At 36.8% G+C, this 19,481-nt stretch overlaps 1 protein-coding gene across 2 annotated transcripts in view; it reads right to left on the bottom strand.

Annotated features, from left to right (window-relative positions):
- The window catches only part of PRIM2 (DNA primase subunit 2), an 89,082-nt gene that overhangs the window by 15,629 nt on the left and 53,972 nt on the right, over positions 1 to 19,481 (bottom strand). For both annotated transcript variants that reach the window (XM_063389415.1, XM_063389416.1), the window contains 2 exons: positions 19,295 to 19,367; positions 18,157 to 18,342 (listed from right to left, as the gene is read on the bottom strand). In XM_063389415.1, the coding sequence (XP_063245485.1) occupies positions 18,157 to 18,342; positions 19,295 to 19,367 (259 nt within the window). The remainder of the gene's footprint in view (positions 1 to 18,156; positions 18,343 to 19,294; positions 19,368 to 19,481) is intronic.

Below are 19,481 nucleotides of genomic sequence, written 5' to 3'. Positions count from 1 at the left end.
AAAAAGCAGGAAGGGGAAGAAAAGACAGAAAACAACATATTGTTTTCCAGAGTAGCCACAGGCAGGATCAAGCAGGTGGGAATACTCCTTCCTATCTAGTCAACCTTTTTTCTCAGGAGATACAAGAACTGGTTGGTTGAATAGCAAATGAACACTACTTGTTCTAGCAACAGAGCTGGGCTTACCAACCCATCATTAGAAAGAATTTTCTAGGTGTGTGCTCACACTTGAAAGGGCCAGGGAACAATTCCCCACCTCTTCATAGGGCACCAGCAACTGCTGGCCAAGTCCTGTTGCTGCTCCTGATGGAGCTGCAAATGGTCTGGATACTCCTGAAAACCAGCAAAAATCAAATACAAAGATGTCTGCATTTTAAATTCCAATCTCTGCATGAACCTGTTAAACTGATGATGGAATCTGTGATCCTGTAGCCACCTATTCTTCTACCCGGAAGCTCTGGAAACTTTCCTCCTTTTCAAAAGATGAATTAAAGCACATGTTGTCTTCTTAACAAACGATAGTTGAGCAAGCAATTAAGTTAGACTAATTTTTTTTCCAAGGATAAAGCAAATTGTGAATGCTTCAGGATGTACTGCTTAGTTTCCTAGAAAATTAACACCCTCTTTAATAGTTCTGTATACTAAAACCTTGAGCTGTACTTTGCACATCACTTGCCTTAATGACCACAGAAATTACTTTTAGTACCTAACTCATTACTTTATGCTGAGAAGCAGCTCTTGCAGTAAATAGAAACAACAGCCACATAATAACACCACACAGCATTGGGACAGGTTGGATATTTTCTTGTTGCTTTCTTGTAATCCTGTTTGGTTCTGCCTTTTTGCAATGGCAGATGGCAGAGAATAACACAGCTACATGGTGCAGGTTGGCACATGTGCAGTTACATGCATCACTGAGAGCTCCCTCATCCCTGTGATTCAGCTTTTCTTATCGTTGATCAAGGAAACAGGATTTTAGCAGGGCCAATATCTGACAGGTTGTGTGGTCATCCTCACTGGGAAGAAACCATGAATTGGGGCATTTCATTACAGAAAACACATCCTGCAGAACAGCCTTCTTTGTACACTGGGGAATGAACTCCATGGTCAGCCTCATTCTCTCCTAATACCATTACTCTAGGATGTGCATAAAGAAAAAAAAACCACGAGGAGCAACCTGTTTTGCTAGAAAAAACACTGAAGTAAAATTAGACGTGTTTGAAATCCGCAGAAACAAGAAGGCAGATGGATCTGTTCCTTCCTATTTATTCTAATGCTCCAAACTGAAGCAGTTCAATTAAAGTTCCTTGAACAAAATAAATAATAGACAGCACACATCATGCATGTAGGGTCATTCTAATTGCTTATAAATTGCTTTGTTATAAACTATTTAGAGAAACATCTTAAAAACCTGCAAAATTACTATCATAATCTATTCTAACTGCAATCTATTTAAAGGGCATTATGGCAACATGTAAAAGGTCAGACTCAAATTAAGTGATTTGAAAAATCCCCAAAAATGTTTGGTGATTTTTGTAAGAACTTGTGAGGGTCTTATTGAATCCTGATACAAACTTTCTCAACAGTAATGATGCTGCAGGAGCAAGAACATTTCCCTTGTACTCTGTGTGACAGTTTCCACTGAGATGAAACAAATACAAAACCGAAAAAATTATTACAAAAAAACCACAGTTGTGCTAAATATCAACAGGAACTGTCAAAGTTACTATGAAACAGTAATACTGAAGCAACATCATTACATATTGAGATGACCTACTGCTGGTCACACTTGACAGCAAGGATTCTCTGCAACTTTTTAACTGTACGGCCCCCATCAGGACTATCTCACTTACTTTGCTTCTATTTAGCTCTCTGAGCTTTCTATAATCTGCAACACATTTATTATTTATGTGTGAGGTGAATGGGCCATGGTTTTGGCAAGGGAGAAAGAGATCAAGAAATATGTCTCATTTAAGCAATGAACTGATTCACACTGAGGGGAAGAAGCTGAGGCAAAGGCAGCCTTACCAAAAATTGTCACTTGGATCTTGGAATGTGCATTAGCAGCAGGAGGAATTTTTGTTGTAAAAAAACTGCAAGTCAGCTCTCCAAGCTTTAACTTGATCACTAAAGACAAAGTTTTTTAGGGAGTTCTCTTTCCTTTAGGCATGGCTGTAGGGTGCATGTGATGTCATCAGCAGAGCACTTCAGACCAGACAAGTGGGTAGTTCTGAGGTTTTATGCACCAGTGTCTGTTGTAATGAACTGACAAGTCCATTGTAAGATAATGAATGTGCTAACAGTGATAGTGGGCATCCTGTGGCACTGAGGCTTTCTAAGACAACTTCTCCCTATAAGAAACAAAACTCTTAGTACTGATAAGTGGCACAAAACCAATAGTCCAAAGCCAGAATCAAGGAGGTTTGCGAGCCAGTTCACTTGGTAGAAGTGCAGCAAGGAATTTACCTTTTGCTTTTATGCAATACATTCACATGAGTGTCAGGGTAATGCAGATTTATTTGTCTAATAAATGTTAGTTAAGACACATGCACTGTACTAGATAGCCTTCACTCTAAGATATAAAAGTTATAGATTATAGTATAAATAAAAAGGGATGGATATAGATACAGATATCTAAAAGCTATAAACTTGCAACTGGTATAGTCTAATGCCAGATTACCATATTCCAGCCAGGAAGTTCAGGAAAAGCTTTTTTCAACAAGTTTTGATCACATAAATGTACTCAAGAGCTTTAGATATGGAATGAGGATATTCCTCAAAAGGACCATGTGCCAGGTATATGTTCTCCTTTGAAGGAAAGTTTTCAACAGGTAAAGCAGGAAAGCAATGGTCACATCTGCCCCATAATTATCAGTTTGGTGTAACAGAATGTACTTTCACAAGAGAGCTATAAGAAATGACATTCCCTAGGCACCCCAGCCACTGAACAACAGGCATCATGCCATCCCTGGCAGTCATCTTCCTTGTATCACTTGCCATTATTGGCAGGTTGGTATCTGCAAATAGAACTCGATGTCCCATAAAATTTGTTATCAAATCTCATATTCAGCATGCATATTAGGATGGAAAATAATTTGCAGAAAAGTCTTGCAAGCCCTTTATGCTCAGGTTCCCACTTCCACAAAATTTTCATGTTTCAGTTAAAACTACTTATATATATTCTTGTAACATTTTATGCATCTTCTTACAGTACTGGGAAAATTATTCATGTATTTAAAGTCTATCAACTAAGCAAAATAGTGCACGAACTTGGTCTAGCTTGTTGACTGACCACCTGATTAGTTCCAAGTCTGCAAAATTCAAAGAAGTAATGCTTTAACACATTTTTTTAACAGTTATTGGGTAATTTCCTGTCTAAAATTGTTGAACCTGTAGAGATAACGGCTTCAAATTCATAAATTTATCACACACAGTTGTGTATCTGCTGAAATACTTGGTTCTCTTTTTCATCCATTTCCTAGGCAGTCACTTAAATCATTACTGTTGGCACTGCTTAGTTGGCATATCTTTATCCAAGCAACTTTACTTTTTTTAAGCTCATTTTTAAAATAACCTCAGTTTGAGATTATCTTTTTGCATGCACAGTTGTATTTAGGAGCACAAATAAATGCTTCTCTATCTGCCAACAACAAAACTTTGTGCTAAATTACCATCCTGTAGCCTAATTTCTACCTCAAAGGTACAGATCAGAGACATCACCTAAAACCAAGCTGGAAAACTACTACACTCTGTAGCAGTCAGCACAGACCAATTCAAAGCGGTATAAAAAACCCTTTTCCCCTCTAGTGCCAGGATTATCAAACTACATGAGGCAAGAACCACTAGCCGTGGAGATAGTTTCATCTTCTACAAGAAAATCAGATTTTTTTTGTATCAAACACCTTGTATACTACCCATATGAGCATAAAATGTTTGGCTGATGAACTAGCAAAAATCTGATACCGTAGGCTTTTATTTACAGCAGTCTAAGCTTGCCTTTGTATAATTGAGCTAAACACACAATTTATGTACACATTTTCTTCACACATTTACATGCACCAAGACTTTGAACCAGGAAGAGTAAAACATAAACCACAGCAGGCTGTCTTCTGCCTCAAGACAGTGCATCAAATTATCAGCACAACACATCTTAAAGCCATCTCTGTAACAACTGAATTTTTCTTAGGCACTTGTTTAGTCACCTAGAAAAGATTTTATTAGCTACTTCAAAATATTGCAATATTTCTTTCTGTATCTAAATTATTCTGACGGTTTCAGTTGGGATAAAGTTAATTTTCTTTCCAGTACCTGGTAGGGTGCTGTGTTTTGGATTTGGTGTGAGAATGATTGTCGGAGTCCATGTTTCCATGGATCCTCCACAGAGAGTGAAAAGTACAGAGATAGAATTAAAGCCTTTAGAAAAATTAGAATGTATAAAAGCTTTAAATGCACAAAGTAGAAATCTAACCCTTAGCTTTAAGCTTTGCATGCCCTAAGTCCTAGTTCAGTGTAGAAGGACACAGCTTCAGGCCTAGTGATAGAGTACAGACATAACAAAAATAGAGTAGAGTACTGTTTATAATTTTTAGTATGAGTTTTATGTACAACAAGGTAGAACCTTATTGCTAGTAAGGTAGAGTTTTACGTTAATAGATATGCTATGTGCGTAGGTTTTGACGCTGATTTTCATAGTTTTACGAACTTTAGAATTGTACCTAGATTGGTTAGTGTGTAGATAAAAAATATGAATATGCATTTTGCAATTTGGGATAAAAAGCCTCAGGGTTAGAGGTGGAGGTATCGATTGATCGATCAATTCGATCCATCGATCCAACCTCCACTCTTTGCAACCTGAGGAACGATCCTTGACAGGGAGCCGAGACGGGATTTTAAGGTATTATACATCGCGGTCCCCGCTCTAAGGGACCTGGGCCCCGGGGTCCCCCCTTTTCCCCTGCAGCACTTGCTACCGGTGCGCTGGTTGGGACATTCGGGGGCTCTGTGTGGGGAGGGACCCCGGGGCCCCACTGCCCTCGCGATCCCGCGGACGGGAACCCTGCGCGGTTCGGACCCTCCATCTGCCCTCGCAATCCCGCGGACGGGAACCCTGTTTGGCTCGGGCCCCCATTGCCCTCGGGAACCCTGCGTGGCTCGGGCCCCCACTGCCCTCGCGATTCCCCGGACGGGAGCTCTGTGCGGTTCGGGATTTCCCGTTGCGTCCGCGTCCCTGTGGCCGAGGGCTCTGTGTGGGTTTGGAATTTCGGGGTCCCTTTTGTTACCACGATCCCTGCGGCTGAGATCCCTGTCTGAAACTTGTGATCGATTCCTCTCTGTTAGTGTGATCCCAGCGATTGAAAATGCAGACAGTAATAAGAGGTTGCTTTACCCTGAGGCTATGAATTATATGTTCTGTCTATAGTTCTATTAGAGCTCTGTTTGTTAGGAATCTTATGCTTTGTTCGCTGTCTCATTTGAGTTGTATGTGTTAAGATTTCTATGCTTTAGTTATTGTCTTGTTTAGACTTTCTTTGCCTAGGTTTGTAACTGGTTGTAGAATAAGGCCGCTCTTAGAACTCTCTGCCTTCAGATATGTGCTTTTGTATAAATAAATTACTTTATTTAGAAATCAAGATGTGGTGAGATCTTTAGAGACTTTATACCCGTACCCAGCCTAGGCAAATGATGTTGTTAACACATTGATGTTTCGGTTGTTTATAATTAGTGCTTACTCTGAGTCAGGGACTTCTCAGTTTCCCATGCTCTGCCAGTGAGGAGGTGCACCAGAAGCTGGCAGGAAGAACTAATAGAAGCTAGGAGATATTCCATACCACAGAAATCATGCTTGGTTCATAAACTGCTCTAAGTCGTGTGGGTGCTGCTGGTCACTGCTTAGGGATGAGAGGGCATTGGTCAGCACATGGTGAGCAAATTCACTGTGTATCACTTGTGGCTTGTTGGGGGGTGTTGTAATTTGGGGAGGCAGGGGGTCCTCTCTCTACTTTTATCTTGATAACTAAGAAAGTTCAACAGAAGTAGAATGGTAACTAAGTGCACCTGCAGAAATAAAATTCCACTTCAAACATCTAAATCCAGACATCCACCATTATCATCAATGTGGTCAATGCAATCAGAGGAGTCTGGGGAGCAATTCCATTTGCCCTGGAGGCTCATTAAATAAACCATTCTCTAGACACTATTGACTACACAGGCTAGATTCCTACTAGTCATAATGGCAGTTTATAATCCAAGTGTAAACAGAATGTATATCAAGGAAAAAAGAAATTCAGTATGTCTGTATCAAAACTGAGAGAAATCATATATATGTATACCACAGCACCGTGTATTACAGATTCACAGAGAAGATGGATGAAGACTAGCCAGGGACACAAAGTCCAAAATCTAATTTCCTACTGCTAGTTCAAGCTCTATCAATTCCCTAAACAAGAATGTTCTCATACGATGTTCTTTAATTTTATTTGGATTTTACCCTAAGCCTCAGATTTTCAAACTTGGCAGCATCACTGAAAGAGAATCAGTGACTGAAAAATTGAAAAACATCCCTTCAACCAAAGTGACAAAGTTATCAAAATTTGATACAACTATGACAAAAACCCTGTGCCTTTTACTGAGATATAGTTAAACCTCTTGGACAAGGATCAGTGACAGAACAAAAGAATATTAAATCCCAATCACATGTTTCAAGATGTTAGCAAATCCTCAATATAAGTGCAGATTTTTAAAAAAATATTTATTTTCTAGATAAATTGATCATTGGAAAAAAAAATCAAACAATTCTTAAAATAAAGTTACAGGGTGACTGAGTAATGAAGGAATTTCCTCAGGCAATAAGTATTCCTTATGTCTACTCCAGAAACATACACACCTAACTTTTTTGAGGCAGTCATAAAAGAAAGACAAAAGCAAGGCAATGAAACACAAAATAGTACATGGATTGTTGATGCTTGTTAACCCTTTTGAACACAGAGTAAACTAGATATTGGAGCTCTCCTAACAGCATCGTTTGGCTCAAGATTACTGGCATTCTCTCTCTAAAAACTCTGCTGTAAAACCAGATATTTTTATTTATTAACAGGACAATAAAAGACACATTTTAAGATAACGTCACATTTTAAGATAACAATCAAACAGAAGTGCAGAAAACCAGGTATCAGCCCTTGCTGTCATAATAGAGAACTGCTTACATACAAAGAGCATTTTATATTCTATCTTATGCAAACTGCAGTATAATCAAGACATATTTCAACTTTAGACTGCAATTATGACAAGAGCCTTTCTGCACTTGACAAAGGAAAGCTTGTTTCAAAAATACACAAGACTATTTTCTTTTTTTTTTTTTTTTCTGACTAAAAGATGACTTGACTGCAGGGAAAATGGGAACAGAAGAATATGGAAGCTCTGCTACCAGATTGCACTGAACTGTCTCAGAAGTAGTAACACACATCTCATTTTCAGTGCCTGCTGTAAAATTCTAAAAACAGGGAAATAACTGTGCTAACAAAGTACAAGAAGGAGCCCAATTATTGTAATTGTTTTTTTAAAAAAATAAAGTTTGTTAGAATTCACTACTATTGCTCCAGTTCTCATGCCCCAAATTCAACTCCATTAAGTACATCAAATAAAAATTGGAATTTAAACAGTAAAACTTGGCATAAAGACCACATTTCCACTTCTCCATGTACAGCATGTGACCAAAGGAAAAACAGGGAAACAGAAAACAAATTAACAAAACAATCCAAAACCTTTAAAAGCCACTAAGAAACCATATTGAGGACAATTTGTTTTTCTTCTTTGTAAGTGGACTTTAGAAGGAATGTAAGAAGTAAATGCCTAGTACATATAACATTCTGTGGAATTCAGTTTCACAGCTAAACAGCATTGTACATTTCATACAAAATTAGATTCCAACCTTCTTTCAAGAAGTACTAACACCTATAATGTTGAAATACTTAAGCCCTATCATAGTAATTTCTCTTTCCTAAATCATTAAATTTCAAAATACAAATTGCACATAGAACAAATAATGTATGAAGAGCTGTTCCGCCTTTATTCATGAGATTCAACAGATTTCAAAGACATAAGGCAGAATGTTAAATCAGTTCTGAAAGCAAAAGCACATTTTTATTTACATCCCGCCTACTGTGATATATCAGCAGAGTACACATTTGATACAATATGCTGCTTTTCTGGATGACTGAATATGAAACATAGCCATGATTTACTGGCTGAATATAGACTGAATATGACAGCTATATAATCTTACAGCAATTACATGGACATTATCAAACAAAAGTATTCAGAATTCTTGGATTTGGTTTTGAAAATAACTTACACAATTACAGGATATCTGAGTGTTCGATAAAATGATTTTAAAGCATTACTTCAACTAAGAGCATCAAGATTAAAAGAATTTCTATGAAAACTTTTCTGTTCAAAAAGCACACGAACAAAACTGGAAGACTCCTGCTGTGTCATTCAATTTGTCCTGAAAGGTAATAAAAAACAGAGATGAAATGATTTACATCTCAAAAACCATTAATCCCTGTCTCAGAACTTGGGGTAAATAGCCAAGGAGCTTCAATACATTACCAGTGGTGTGTGCAGCAATGTGCAGCGGGCGCTTTCCAGCAGATGCTTAGAGAGCTGTACAGTTAAGAAAGTATTCAAAAGAGTCTGCTAAAAGCTCTACATTTGGTGACACTCAGACACTTCAATATCCCTAAACTTAGAAATTTATCAGCCACATAGGCAAATCCATCTATTACTTAAAATGTCATGGAATGACTTTCTTACTGCTGCTTCAAGGGCAAATAAAACAGAAACCTCTTCTGACAAGTACAGTCCCTCCACACTGATAATGAAGTGCAAGGACTGACAAGTGATTCCAAACTACAAAAGGAATCTTAGAAAATTAAAGGTCTGGCTTCAAAATTCATTTTTATACACGCAGTTCTAACAAGACACTACATCATGGAATATCTACAGCAATGTGTGTTGCTGAGAATAAAATAACTCATAAGAGACCAGATTCTGATCTAAATTAGTTTTAGTACAGAAAAGATAATTATTGCTTTCACTCTCTTCACTGCAAGAACCATATCACTAACCAGCTCATACATTAGATTATTAAATACAGATTTCTGTGTCTAATATGTAACAACTACAGAAAGTGATCCTATTTCTTTTATGGCAGCTAGCACAGTTAAACACCACTAAAACTATGCTAGCTCTGTTAATGTCCTGGAAGAGAGATTATAGGAAGAGCTCTATCACTAAGACATGTCACAGGGTGAAAGACTGCCCCAAATTTCCCCTTTTAATATAATTCAGAAGACGAAAACTGAAAATCGTATGTTTTTCATAGGTTAAAAAATGCTGAACAAATTAAAGCACTTTGAAGTGCATAATCATAGGCAAATGCCACCATAACTTTGGTGTTACAACAAAGACTGCAGAGTTCCAGTTTCAACTACAGTAACTGGGAAAACTGAAAAAGGGATTGAGTTTGGAGTCAAAGAGGATACATTTTTACCATCCCTTATTACTGTGACTCCTCAAATATTTATGAGCACACTATAGCCTTCATTTATATTACAGTCTAATAGTCTACAATGTTTTCTAGTACCTCAATTTCATTTTCAGTTGGGGTCCATTGGAATAACACCCATGAAACAAAAATATGGTGAAAAATAATGGGTCTATACCAGATCCAATTCATTTAAGAAATACTGCTTTAAGACTTTGAATCTATTATGCAAAAACTAGTGTTTTTTTAATTAGGAGTTTCTGTAACAAAAATACTCTCCTAAGAAAAACAGTTATAAAATGGAAGTGAAATAGATTTTTGTCAATATTCCTAAGCTTAGATAACTGTAAGAGACATTGATATGCTGTTTTTTAATTTAAGGCTTGAGAAAGGAAAGTTTCAGGGGGAAATACATAGAAATATGGCTGAGTTTAATATGCATCTACATTAGCTACAGGGCACAATTAAAACATAATTATGTCCCAAAGACATTTCCTCTTTAGAATCCTTAACTTCAGTGATAAATCTGCAAGCATCTTGGGTTTAAAAGGTCAGGCAACACTGTTTACAATAAAATAAATTCTTACAAGTAAAAGGTAAAAAAAGGCTTTGCTTTGTTTTTATTCCTTCTAGTGCTCAGAACTTCCAGTGTGTCAGTCAAAAAAGAAATTATAGGCAAACTGAAAGAAAACAGTATCAAGTGAAGTTACAGATTATTCCCCTGCCAAAAGGAACTACCTGCAGCATCTGGTGCAGCATCTCCCCTGGGAAGAGGTGTGCATGTGTATTTATGTGTTTATGTTTACATAAAGTTGTAAGTTAACAGTACCTTTTCAGTACTGATTACATATATCTCATATGGGCAAAAATGGTGAAAAAAGAAGTACTTTCATCTTACTTTCCTAAAATAAGTGGAACATGTAATCTTATATTCAAATCTGATTTTTCATCATCTGACTTATGTGTCAACCAGAATTATGGTGTGCTTTGTTTACTTGTCTAATTTGGAACCAAAAGTAAAACAAAATACAAGAGAAACAGACACAGAACAAGTCTGGGGTTTTTTTGTTTATTAAAGAGGTTAGAGCAGCAATACCTGCAAACGTATTTGTGTGAGAACTGTGAACAATGTAGATGTTACTGGTAAATCTCTTTGCAGCGAAGTCAGAATTTTTTATCCATGAGGAAAGAAGAAGTGATATCAAGTGCTTTGTGAAACTTGTACTATAAATCTCATCAGGCAGCAACATCTCCAAATGCAACATGGCATGTTATTTTAATGACAGCAATTCCATACAATTATTTATATCTAAGTCCTAATAAAAATCATTATCTGATGCAAACAACTTTAAACAATTTTGATTTGATTTGATCTCACAATGCTTAATTAAACAGGAAAAGAACAGCTATCTCTAGCTCTGATTAGATGAGGTGATCTTCTGCAGTCTTTCCAGAATCACTGTGTGCACAAGACTAAATAAAAGTAACACTGACAACACTGACAGGAACTTCCCTCTAGCCACAGTTATATCTTTGCAGGCATTGCTAATCACCTCTACTTCTGATACAGCAAGTAAGGAATCTTGTCCCAGTTCCTTCCTATGATTTGGCAGAATTTAACAGGACTCTGAAAGAAGTTACTCAAGTATGATCACAAAAACAAAGAATCATTTATGTTAGAAAAGATCTTCAAGATTGAGTCCAACCATAAATTTACCACTGCCAAATCCACCACTATAAGCTGTGTCCCAAGTACCCTCCTTCTTGGAACACAATCAAATGCAACCCCTGTGAGCAGCTTTCTCAGTCCTCTCATCTCCAGAATCCATTACAGATCTCCTTCCTATTGCTGTAGTCAACAGGCACACAAACAAATGGACAAAACCAAACCACACAACCAGTGTGTCAGCAACCCACCAACAGGACTCTGAGGAGCTTTCAAAATTCTGAAGCACTCCACAAAAGAGAACAGAATGCTAGCAAGCATAAGCAAATGTGCACAGGACACCAGGACATGAAGAAGAAAAAGGACAAATTCCCACCTATAAAATACAACTTTAAATAACAATATATGACTGCAAGGATCTTGCACAGACGTAACATACATACTGTGATATAAAGCCAAAACCAACCCAATAGTAATGACAATCAAAGCTTATTTTCACTCAGCTAAAGAAGCATATTATGATTTTAAGATTCTGTGGCCAGCTGACAGAGGTTTTTCAAGAAAATCCTACTTGTCAGGCTCAGCTCCAACCATTCATCTGGAATCAAATGGTGAAGAATAATGGTGTAGCTGCCTACAAGTTAAGTCCTCACAATTTTCCATTGTTTTAGTCTTACTCCTCACTGCTTATTAGCAAACTACCATAGCCAAAGGAAAATAAAACAAAATCTTTTTCCAGATACAACCAACAAGAATACTACTAATCCAGCTTGACTCAAACATAACACCAGCAATCTATCTATTTATAGCTTGAAGTGCTTTTAGTTGTCATGCCTAGTTGTATAAATTTTTACTATAAAACAAATTCACTCAAAACATCTCTTCTGCATATTGCTTATTAAAATACAAAAAGGACTCCAGACTATTCTCATCAGCCAGGATCAAGGCAGCTAATCGATCTCTGCAGCCATCTGTCTTCATGTGAATATCACCTTCAAAACCAGTTATGTCCTATTTGAACAACACACCTGTTCTCCTCCAGGCTTCAATTTGTATGCAAAAAACCCACTAAGGAAGTTATATGAAAGGAGTAATCTCCTGATGTTTGACTCACTGATATTAAGCTGATTTCTGGAAAATAACATGAAAAACTTTTTACCTTGCTGTTCAGTGTATGACTGTCCCAGAGGCTGTTCAGTTCCTAATAACCATCTCAACATATAACTCAACATCTTGGTTGAGTCACTTCACAGTTATGCACAAATACCCTGATTTCATAGGCTTGGCTTTCTTTTCTTTACCTGGCTCTTTTCTTTAGCTTTTGTGGGTAAAATTCAAATTAAATATTAATTTTTACTTGAAGCCTACATGCCTAGGATGAGGCCTTGGACCATCTACTTACTATCTTGAGACCCCTAACAGCTGCACATTATTGTATTTTCCTTTGAACTTGCATTGAAAGAAAAGGTTTCATGTCAATTAAACAGTAAGTTTGGGAATAAAAATGAGTCATGCAAATAAAAAAAATGCATTTTCATGTTTCTTCTGACAATTAAATCATTTTTAGCCTGTTAATTAAGAAATTTCAAGAGCTAACTTTGTAGAATACAAAACATTATTTGAAACATACTCTTTGAAACATACAGTTATACTACATAAGTATTGCTATTCAACACATAGTAATGTTATGAATGGAATGTAATTTTGCCAAAACATAATAAAAAATATTTACTCAAAATCTTTAAAATTCACTTGTTCTATTTCACTTCAGTTAGAGTATGGACCCACAAATTCCAAATAATCCAAGACAAACATAGATAGTAAGTGGTTCTACTGAACCTGATTTTTACAGTCATTGGTGGAAGGAAAAAAAACTTTGTGATTTTATGATGAGTTTAACACAAAATTACAATTTAATCAATAATGTGAATGTCTAGACCCCTGATAACCAATGAAAGCAACAATATTCTTTACTATATCAACACTTCGTTATCATGACATAGTCCTCCACTGCAGAATTCAGGAAATAAGATCTTACTGCCAATCTATCCTGCACTTTTATTACTGTTTTGTTTTATACATCCTAGAAGAGAAAACAATATCTTCTTGAAGTTCTATTTTAGTCTTTATACATCTCAGGAGAATTCAAGCCTGGCCACCTATTTACATTACAGTATTGCCGATGTACAATTTTTTTAGCTGAGATTTTAATCCATATAGAAGAATTTCAATTTTATCTTTATCTTAGATGTTAAATATTGTGTCTTGCTGTCCAAAATATCACTCTAGCCTGCAGATTTGTAAAGTTTAAAAAATTCAAGAATAAAAATAGCATATAGCATTCAATTAGAGAATTAAAATTTAAAATGTGACAGAATAAAGATCCTTTTCTGATTTATGAACTAAAATATTCCTAAAACAATAGCCAGCAATACCCAATATAAAGGGGGCAAGTAAAAAAGAAATCTAAGAGCAAAATGATCCACAAATTTCTAAGAAATGAGAAAGTAAAATACCAAACTCAAACGTAATCAATTGACTGATAGAGAAAATATCCCTGAGGATTTGAGCAGGTGGAGGTTGTTTTAAAGAACCACCACATCATCCATGCATTATAAATTACACAGGGGAGAGCTGTATGTGTTTAAAAGCATGGACCTGAAGATTGCAAAGTGCCTGCTTCTACTTTCTTTTACATACATAGGGCATTTTAAATAATATAATTGTACAGACTTACAAAACACTAGAATAGAAACACTTCTAATTTACATCTATACATTATATTTGTTTATTCCATACTATCTTGTCTCCCTCTAGTGGCTGGCTGTCACAAATATGGGCTTCTACTTGGATTCAGCCCTGTCTGCAGAATCACAGGGCAATTCATGCTGGAAAGGACATCAGGAGGTCCCTACTCCAAGCTACCCATCAAGGAATTTCTGGTTGGCCTCAGTAGAAACACTCATCACCAGCTCTATGCAATCAAGGTAAAGGCTCACTCTTGAATCCAGACTCAGGACCACCATATGATCATTTGGAAAAGAAATCAAAGAGCCAAGAAAATAGCCACTTGAACTATAATTTGGGATGTATCATCATCCTAAAGTTTCATTGTTCTTTGATGGAGTAGGAGACAAATTTCTTTGCCTATTGATGCAGTACATGGCTGAGAGGTTATCTGTCCTCAGCTTCATTCATGATCACCATGTGTGGAAGAAACATGTAGAATATATATCAATGACCAAGTGAAGTTCAAAAGCTTCATTGTGAAGGGTTTGCTTCTTTACCAATAACAGGCTCTGAACAAGGGTGAATTTGAGTGAACTTTCTTTTTCCTTCTTCCAGCAAAATATCTGTCATGAGGACCATCACTAGCAAGAAGGGATGAAGAGGTGTACCTCAGACAACCAGAAAACAACCTGCTCCTTGCCATTTGCAATCAACTGCGATAGAAAACAACATGCCCCGTGAAACTACAGTAAGTTAATCTGGAAGACTGAGTCAGGATGAGTAAGAGGCTTTGCTAGCCTGAGTGCCACCACATCTCTGAAGAGAGAGTCCTAGAACACAGCAGCTAAAGAGCCGTGCCTCAATTTCCATAAGAAGTCACAAAGACAAAAAAGTTGTTCTGTCACAAGGATAATTTTGTGAATATAATAATATTACAGTTTTGGAGATTTATTGAATAATTAAACCCCCAGACTCTTGCACAACTTTAAGGTGTGCTTCAGTAGCATATGCAACAATAATTAAAACAAGTGCAATACCAAACTGCAGTACCAAAGGAACTACTTTTCAACACAGGAACGTGTAACTAGCAACTGTTACTTCTGCAAAAAGAGGTAAAAAGTCAGAGTACTAGAAGAGGGCATTTTGTACCACCATACACCAATTACTGTGAATAAAAAGAACCTGTAACACAAGTATATGTAGCAATGGAAAGCAAAAAGCAAGGGACTCCCTTATAGCCTTCCATCTCTATCAAAATCTCAGATCCAGGCTATTAACTAAAGGAGTAACAGAATAACACCTTAAAGAAACTGATTCTGCATTTCTTCTTTCCTTTGTTCAAAATACTGCACTATCTTTCAACTCCTCCTTTTCACATTCATAGGTTAATCATACAGAATTATCTGAAAATAGTAACAATCTCCACTACAATGAACTCTGTTAGAGGACTTTATTTTCAACTATGAAAGCATTTTTACATCTGTGTGCTAATTATTTAATTCTTCTTGTCAACTTATTATCTTCCCCTCCCACCTTTTTTTTTTGATAGGATCAGGAGTTACTTTTTAAGCAAGAACAGTGAAAGAATCTATGAGAATCAATACCTGTTTAGAGTAAGATTACAATTTATAGAAAAAAACCCAGTCTTAAAATGACACTGAAGTTATGAAGCCAACTGGCACAACCATTCATTCAGAAGTAATGCACCTACTCCTATGTGGCAGTTGATTGTTTCATCTAAAAAACAATTTGCCATTTAGGCACTCTTAACCTAGCAATTTGCAGAGTAATGTTAATTGCAGGGACTAAATTAGAAAATGTTTTATTTTGCATTCTGCATTTGTCCCAGTTGTGAACATGCCAATACATGACCATTCCCTCCCCCACCCCACCAACAGAGCATCTCCACCAGTTTCAGCACTTTCTTTGTAGGTGTTACTTGATTTATTTTCCCACTGACTACATGGTTTCACACTTCATCCATACTTCACGAATTCCTCTCTAAAGGTAAAATATAATTTCTTAAAAGCTTTTCTACAGTGTTTTTATCAATGAGCCCTGAGGTATGCCTGAATCAGTTATTCAGAGCACAGGAGGAGTTATTTTTGGTGCAAATTGTCCATATGCCTATGTTCAGCCTTGAGACCATGCTTAGCCAGTTCACTGCTAATGTGTTCATGGTAACTTCCTTCCTGCTGGAGACTGAAGTTGTGTGCCAAGAATTCTTAGGATTGAAACTTGGCATAGATGTTGCAGCTATTAAAGACAAAAATGAACAAACAATTTTGAAATCATAACTATTTCCAGCAAATTGAACACTCCCTCCCTGCAATATAAGAGTCAGTAGGTAATACATCATTAGCTTTAATCTTTACCAAGTATCATGCATATATCTTCACAATGCTCCAGTAAAATGAAGCAGTGTAATTAATTATCTCCACTCTACAGGAAAGGAACAATGGCACAAATGCCAGAAAATAAAAATGTCAAAAGAAGAAAATAGCAATAAGAATTGCATTAATCTTGCTTTTTACAGGACATTAAACATTGTATGACACTACTGTGAAAAATCAAAGGCCACCAACCTCAGTTAGAGGCATGAAAAATTAGTTTTCTTTTTTATCCCAGTCTGAAGCTGGTTATCTAGAACTTGAAAAGGACCAAAATTACATGGAAGTAGGAGCCTGCTTGTGAAAATTGCAGTAACCAAACTCCTTGTTTGACTCACAATATGCTAACTCTTGAAGCTAAAAACAGGACCATAAAACTTCATTTATTTCTAGACCATTTATTTCATAACCCTGTGATTGAAAAGAGGATCCAAGGTGCATACATGTCTTCGTACATGTGCATGTGCATATATGGTCAAAGCACAAGTAGGTAGAATCAGATGTATTCCCCCAACATTTTTTGAAAACAGAAATAACAAATGTGTGTCTTTATACTACTATTGTTTCTAATAGCTTGTTTTTATTCTTTCCCTTCCTTTAAGCAGAGGATATGGCAACTGAAAATTCTGGATTTCCCTGAATTCAACTAGTGTTGTGGGTTGACCCTGGCTGGATGTCAGGTGCCCACCCAAGTCTCTCTATCACTCCCCTTGTCAGGCGGACAGAGGAGAGAAAATAAAACAAAGGACTCACGGGACAGGATAAGGAGAAGGAGGGATCACTCATCAGTTACCATCACAGGCAAAACAGACTAGACTTGGGAAAAGTAATTTATTATCAATCAAATCAGAGAAGGGAAATAAGAAATAAAATCCCTTTTTCCTTCCCCAAAAAATTGCAGACAAGTTGAAAAAGGCATATACACTATAACTTATTTTAGCTGACTATTTTTTGCCCTGTATCTTGTATAAATAGCCATGGCCCAGAGAACCTAAGGTAACGAAAGATTGTCTACCAAGCACTCCAAAATACTTCAGGGTACTCCAGAAGGCTGAGATCTCACAATATTAAATACACTCCACTCAAAACTGAGGTAAGGTCTCAAACTCTGCTCTAACACATACCACAGGCCAGGCAGAGAAGGATGGGAGAGGAAGTCTGCTTCATTGTATTTGAGCTGTTCAAGATAAGGAGCAGTTCCCAATCTTCCCAAAATTAGACATTACATCTTTCTCACCCACAATCCTCTTAAAAATACTGGCAAAAGTGAGGCCAATGACCAATACCTCAGTAACACCTCCCATTGCATGGACTAGTACTTTCTCACTCTTTCCTTAAACATATTCTGTCTTCTGTCCCCAGTTTCTTCTTTCATTCTTCAACTGTAAATTTGCTAAGGCAAGACTACTTCGCTCAGAGCAGTCCAATTAGTATTTTTTTTAATTAAACAACAAAAAAGGCTAACCTCGTGTTTCAGACAGTACTGGGTTTGGTCACTTAATCTGTTTGGTGAATTAATTTAGTTACACAGTATCTGTATTTTGTAAAGGTTTCCTGGTAATTTACTGCTAAGCTTTTTCTAGTCCACTTTTATAAAAGCCTCTTTATGGCTTGCCTTCTTTATCCATAATTCAGTCAATACCCAACAAAATGACTAAAATTATAAGCAAAGAGAGCAGAAAACGGCTCCCACCTTTAAAATACATTACTGTACCTTTTTCCCAATTTTCTACTTCAAAAAGCATCTACTCAAATCTGTAGCACAATGTACACGTTCATTACATCCCCACATTTACATACTGAGATACTTTTCATGTGTTGAATTACCTTGTCTGCGTCCACCTTTCCTCTGATAAACTCCTTCTTCCAAAACTCCAGTGCCTGCTCCAGAGTGAGGCCGATGCCCTTGAGGAAGAGCCCGTACTGCATGCGGCCCCCGTGGCGCAGGTGGTGGCTGTCCCGGAGCGCTCTGTGCAACTGCCGCATGCAGAGGGGAAAGGACCTCACAGAGAGCTGGCAAGAGAAGGATTTCTGTTCAAGGCATGCTGATCGTTTCATCTGTAGGATGTATGTTTACTGTGATTATTAATTAGCTCCATCTGAAAATGCCAATGGCTGGAAGAAAAGATATGCATGTACGGAGAGCCTTGGGACTGAACTCATATCACAAGCGAGTCCATACACTATCCAACTCAATAACCATCTCAGTAACTCTGTCCAGAGGACAGACTAATGCAGGTGGCAGTATCAGACTGTCTCAGCTACACAGTAACACAGGTTTAATTGCTGTCAGGAAAAATATACCCACACTTGCACTACAGTATTTCTTGACTCTGCTTTATTTTAGCATCTGGAATGGCAAAATTACCTTTGATGGAGTTTTGGGAAGTTGAGGAAGGGATTTTAATTCACTGCCAAATAAACACTATCATGGTTAAGATGGACATGAAAACACATGATTCCTAAAATTTGGATACAGGAGTTATGTCTTTAATCAACTCCGTACGATTTATGCCTGGTGTTTTACAACCCATCTTTTACTTCAATTTTATTTACCTCCTTTTTTCAAAACCCCTCTTGTAAGTCAAAAATCAAAAAACAGCATTGAAAAGACTAATACTACAACACAGTAAGCATAAACTAAACATCATGATTTCCAAGATTGTTGAATAAGAAAATTTTGTTAAATTCTGCTTATAATTATGTTTGGTATTTGTGAAAATACACAAAATTAAACAGCAAATTAAGCATTTCACTGCAACTTCACTCTGAGTCTGACTCCTGATTAGATGCACTTTCAGCTAATTTTGCTATGTTGTGAACTTCAATGCAATTTCGTTCAACAGTTACAAAGCAAATGTGAAAAAAAAGAAGATATAGGTTTTAAATTAAGTTTGTAAACAGAGTACTAGAATTTAAAAAGATACACTTCAACATCCTATATAACTCCAGAAACACAACTTACAGCATCAATTTGATCTAGAGAAATTTTTCCAGTGTTCTTTTGGACGCTGTAATCAGGGCCAACATAAGAATGGCTGAAAAAGAAAGCAAACAGTATGGCATCATTTCAAGCAGTTCCAAAATATTTTTCAGTTTACAAATCTAGAAAAAAAAACTTATCAATTATAGGCTGCAAATATTTCATATCA

This window comes from Prinia subflava, chromosome 2, assembly GCF_021018805.1.
Source record: "Prinia subflava isolate CZ2003 ecotype Zambia chromosome 2, Cam_Psub_1.2, whole genome shotgun sequence".
NCBI classification, from domain to species: Eukaryota; Metazoa; Chordata; class Aves; order Passeriformes; family Cisticolidae; genus Prinia; species Prinia subflava.
The sequence above is the reverse complement of the archived record's forward strand: the minus strand, read 5'-3'. Positions and strand labels throughout refer to the sequence as shown.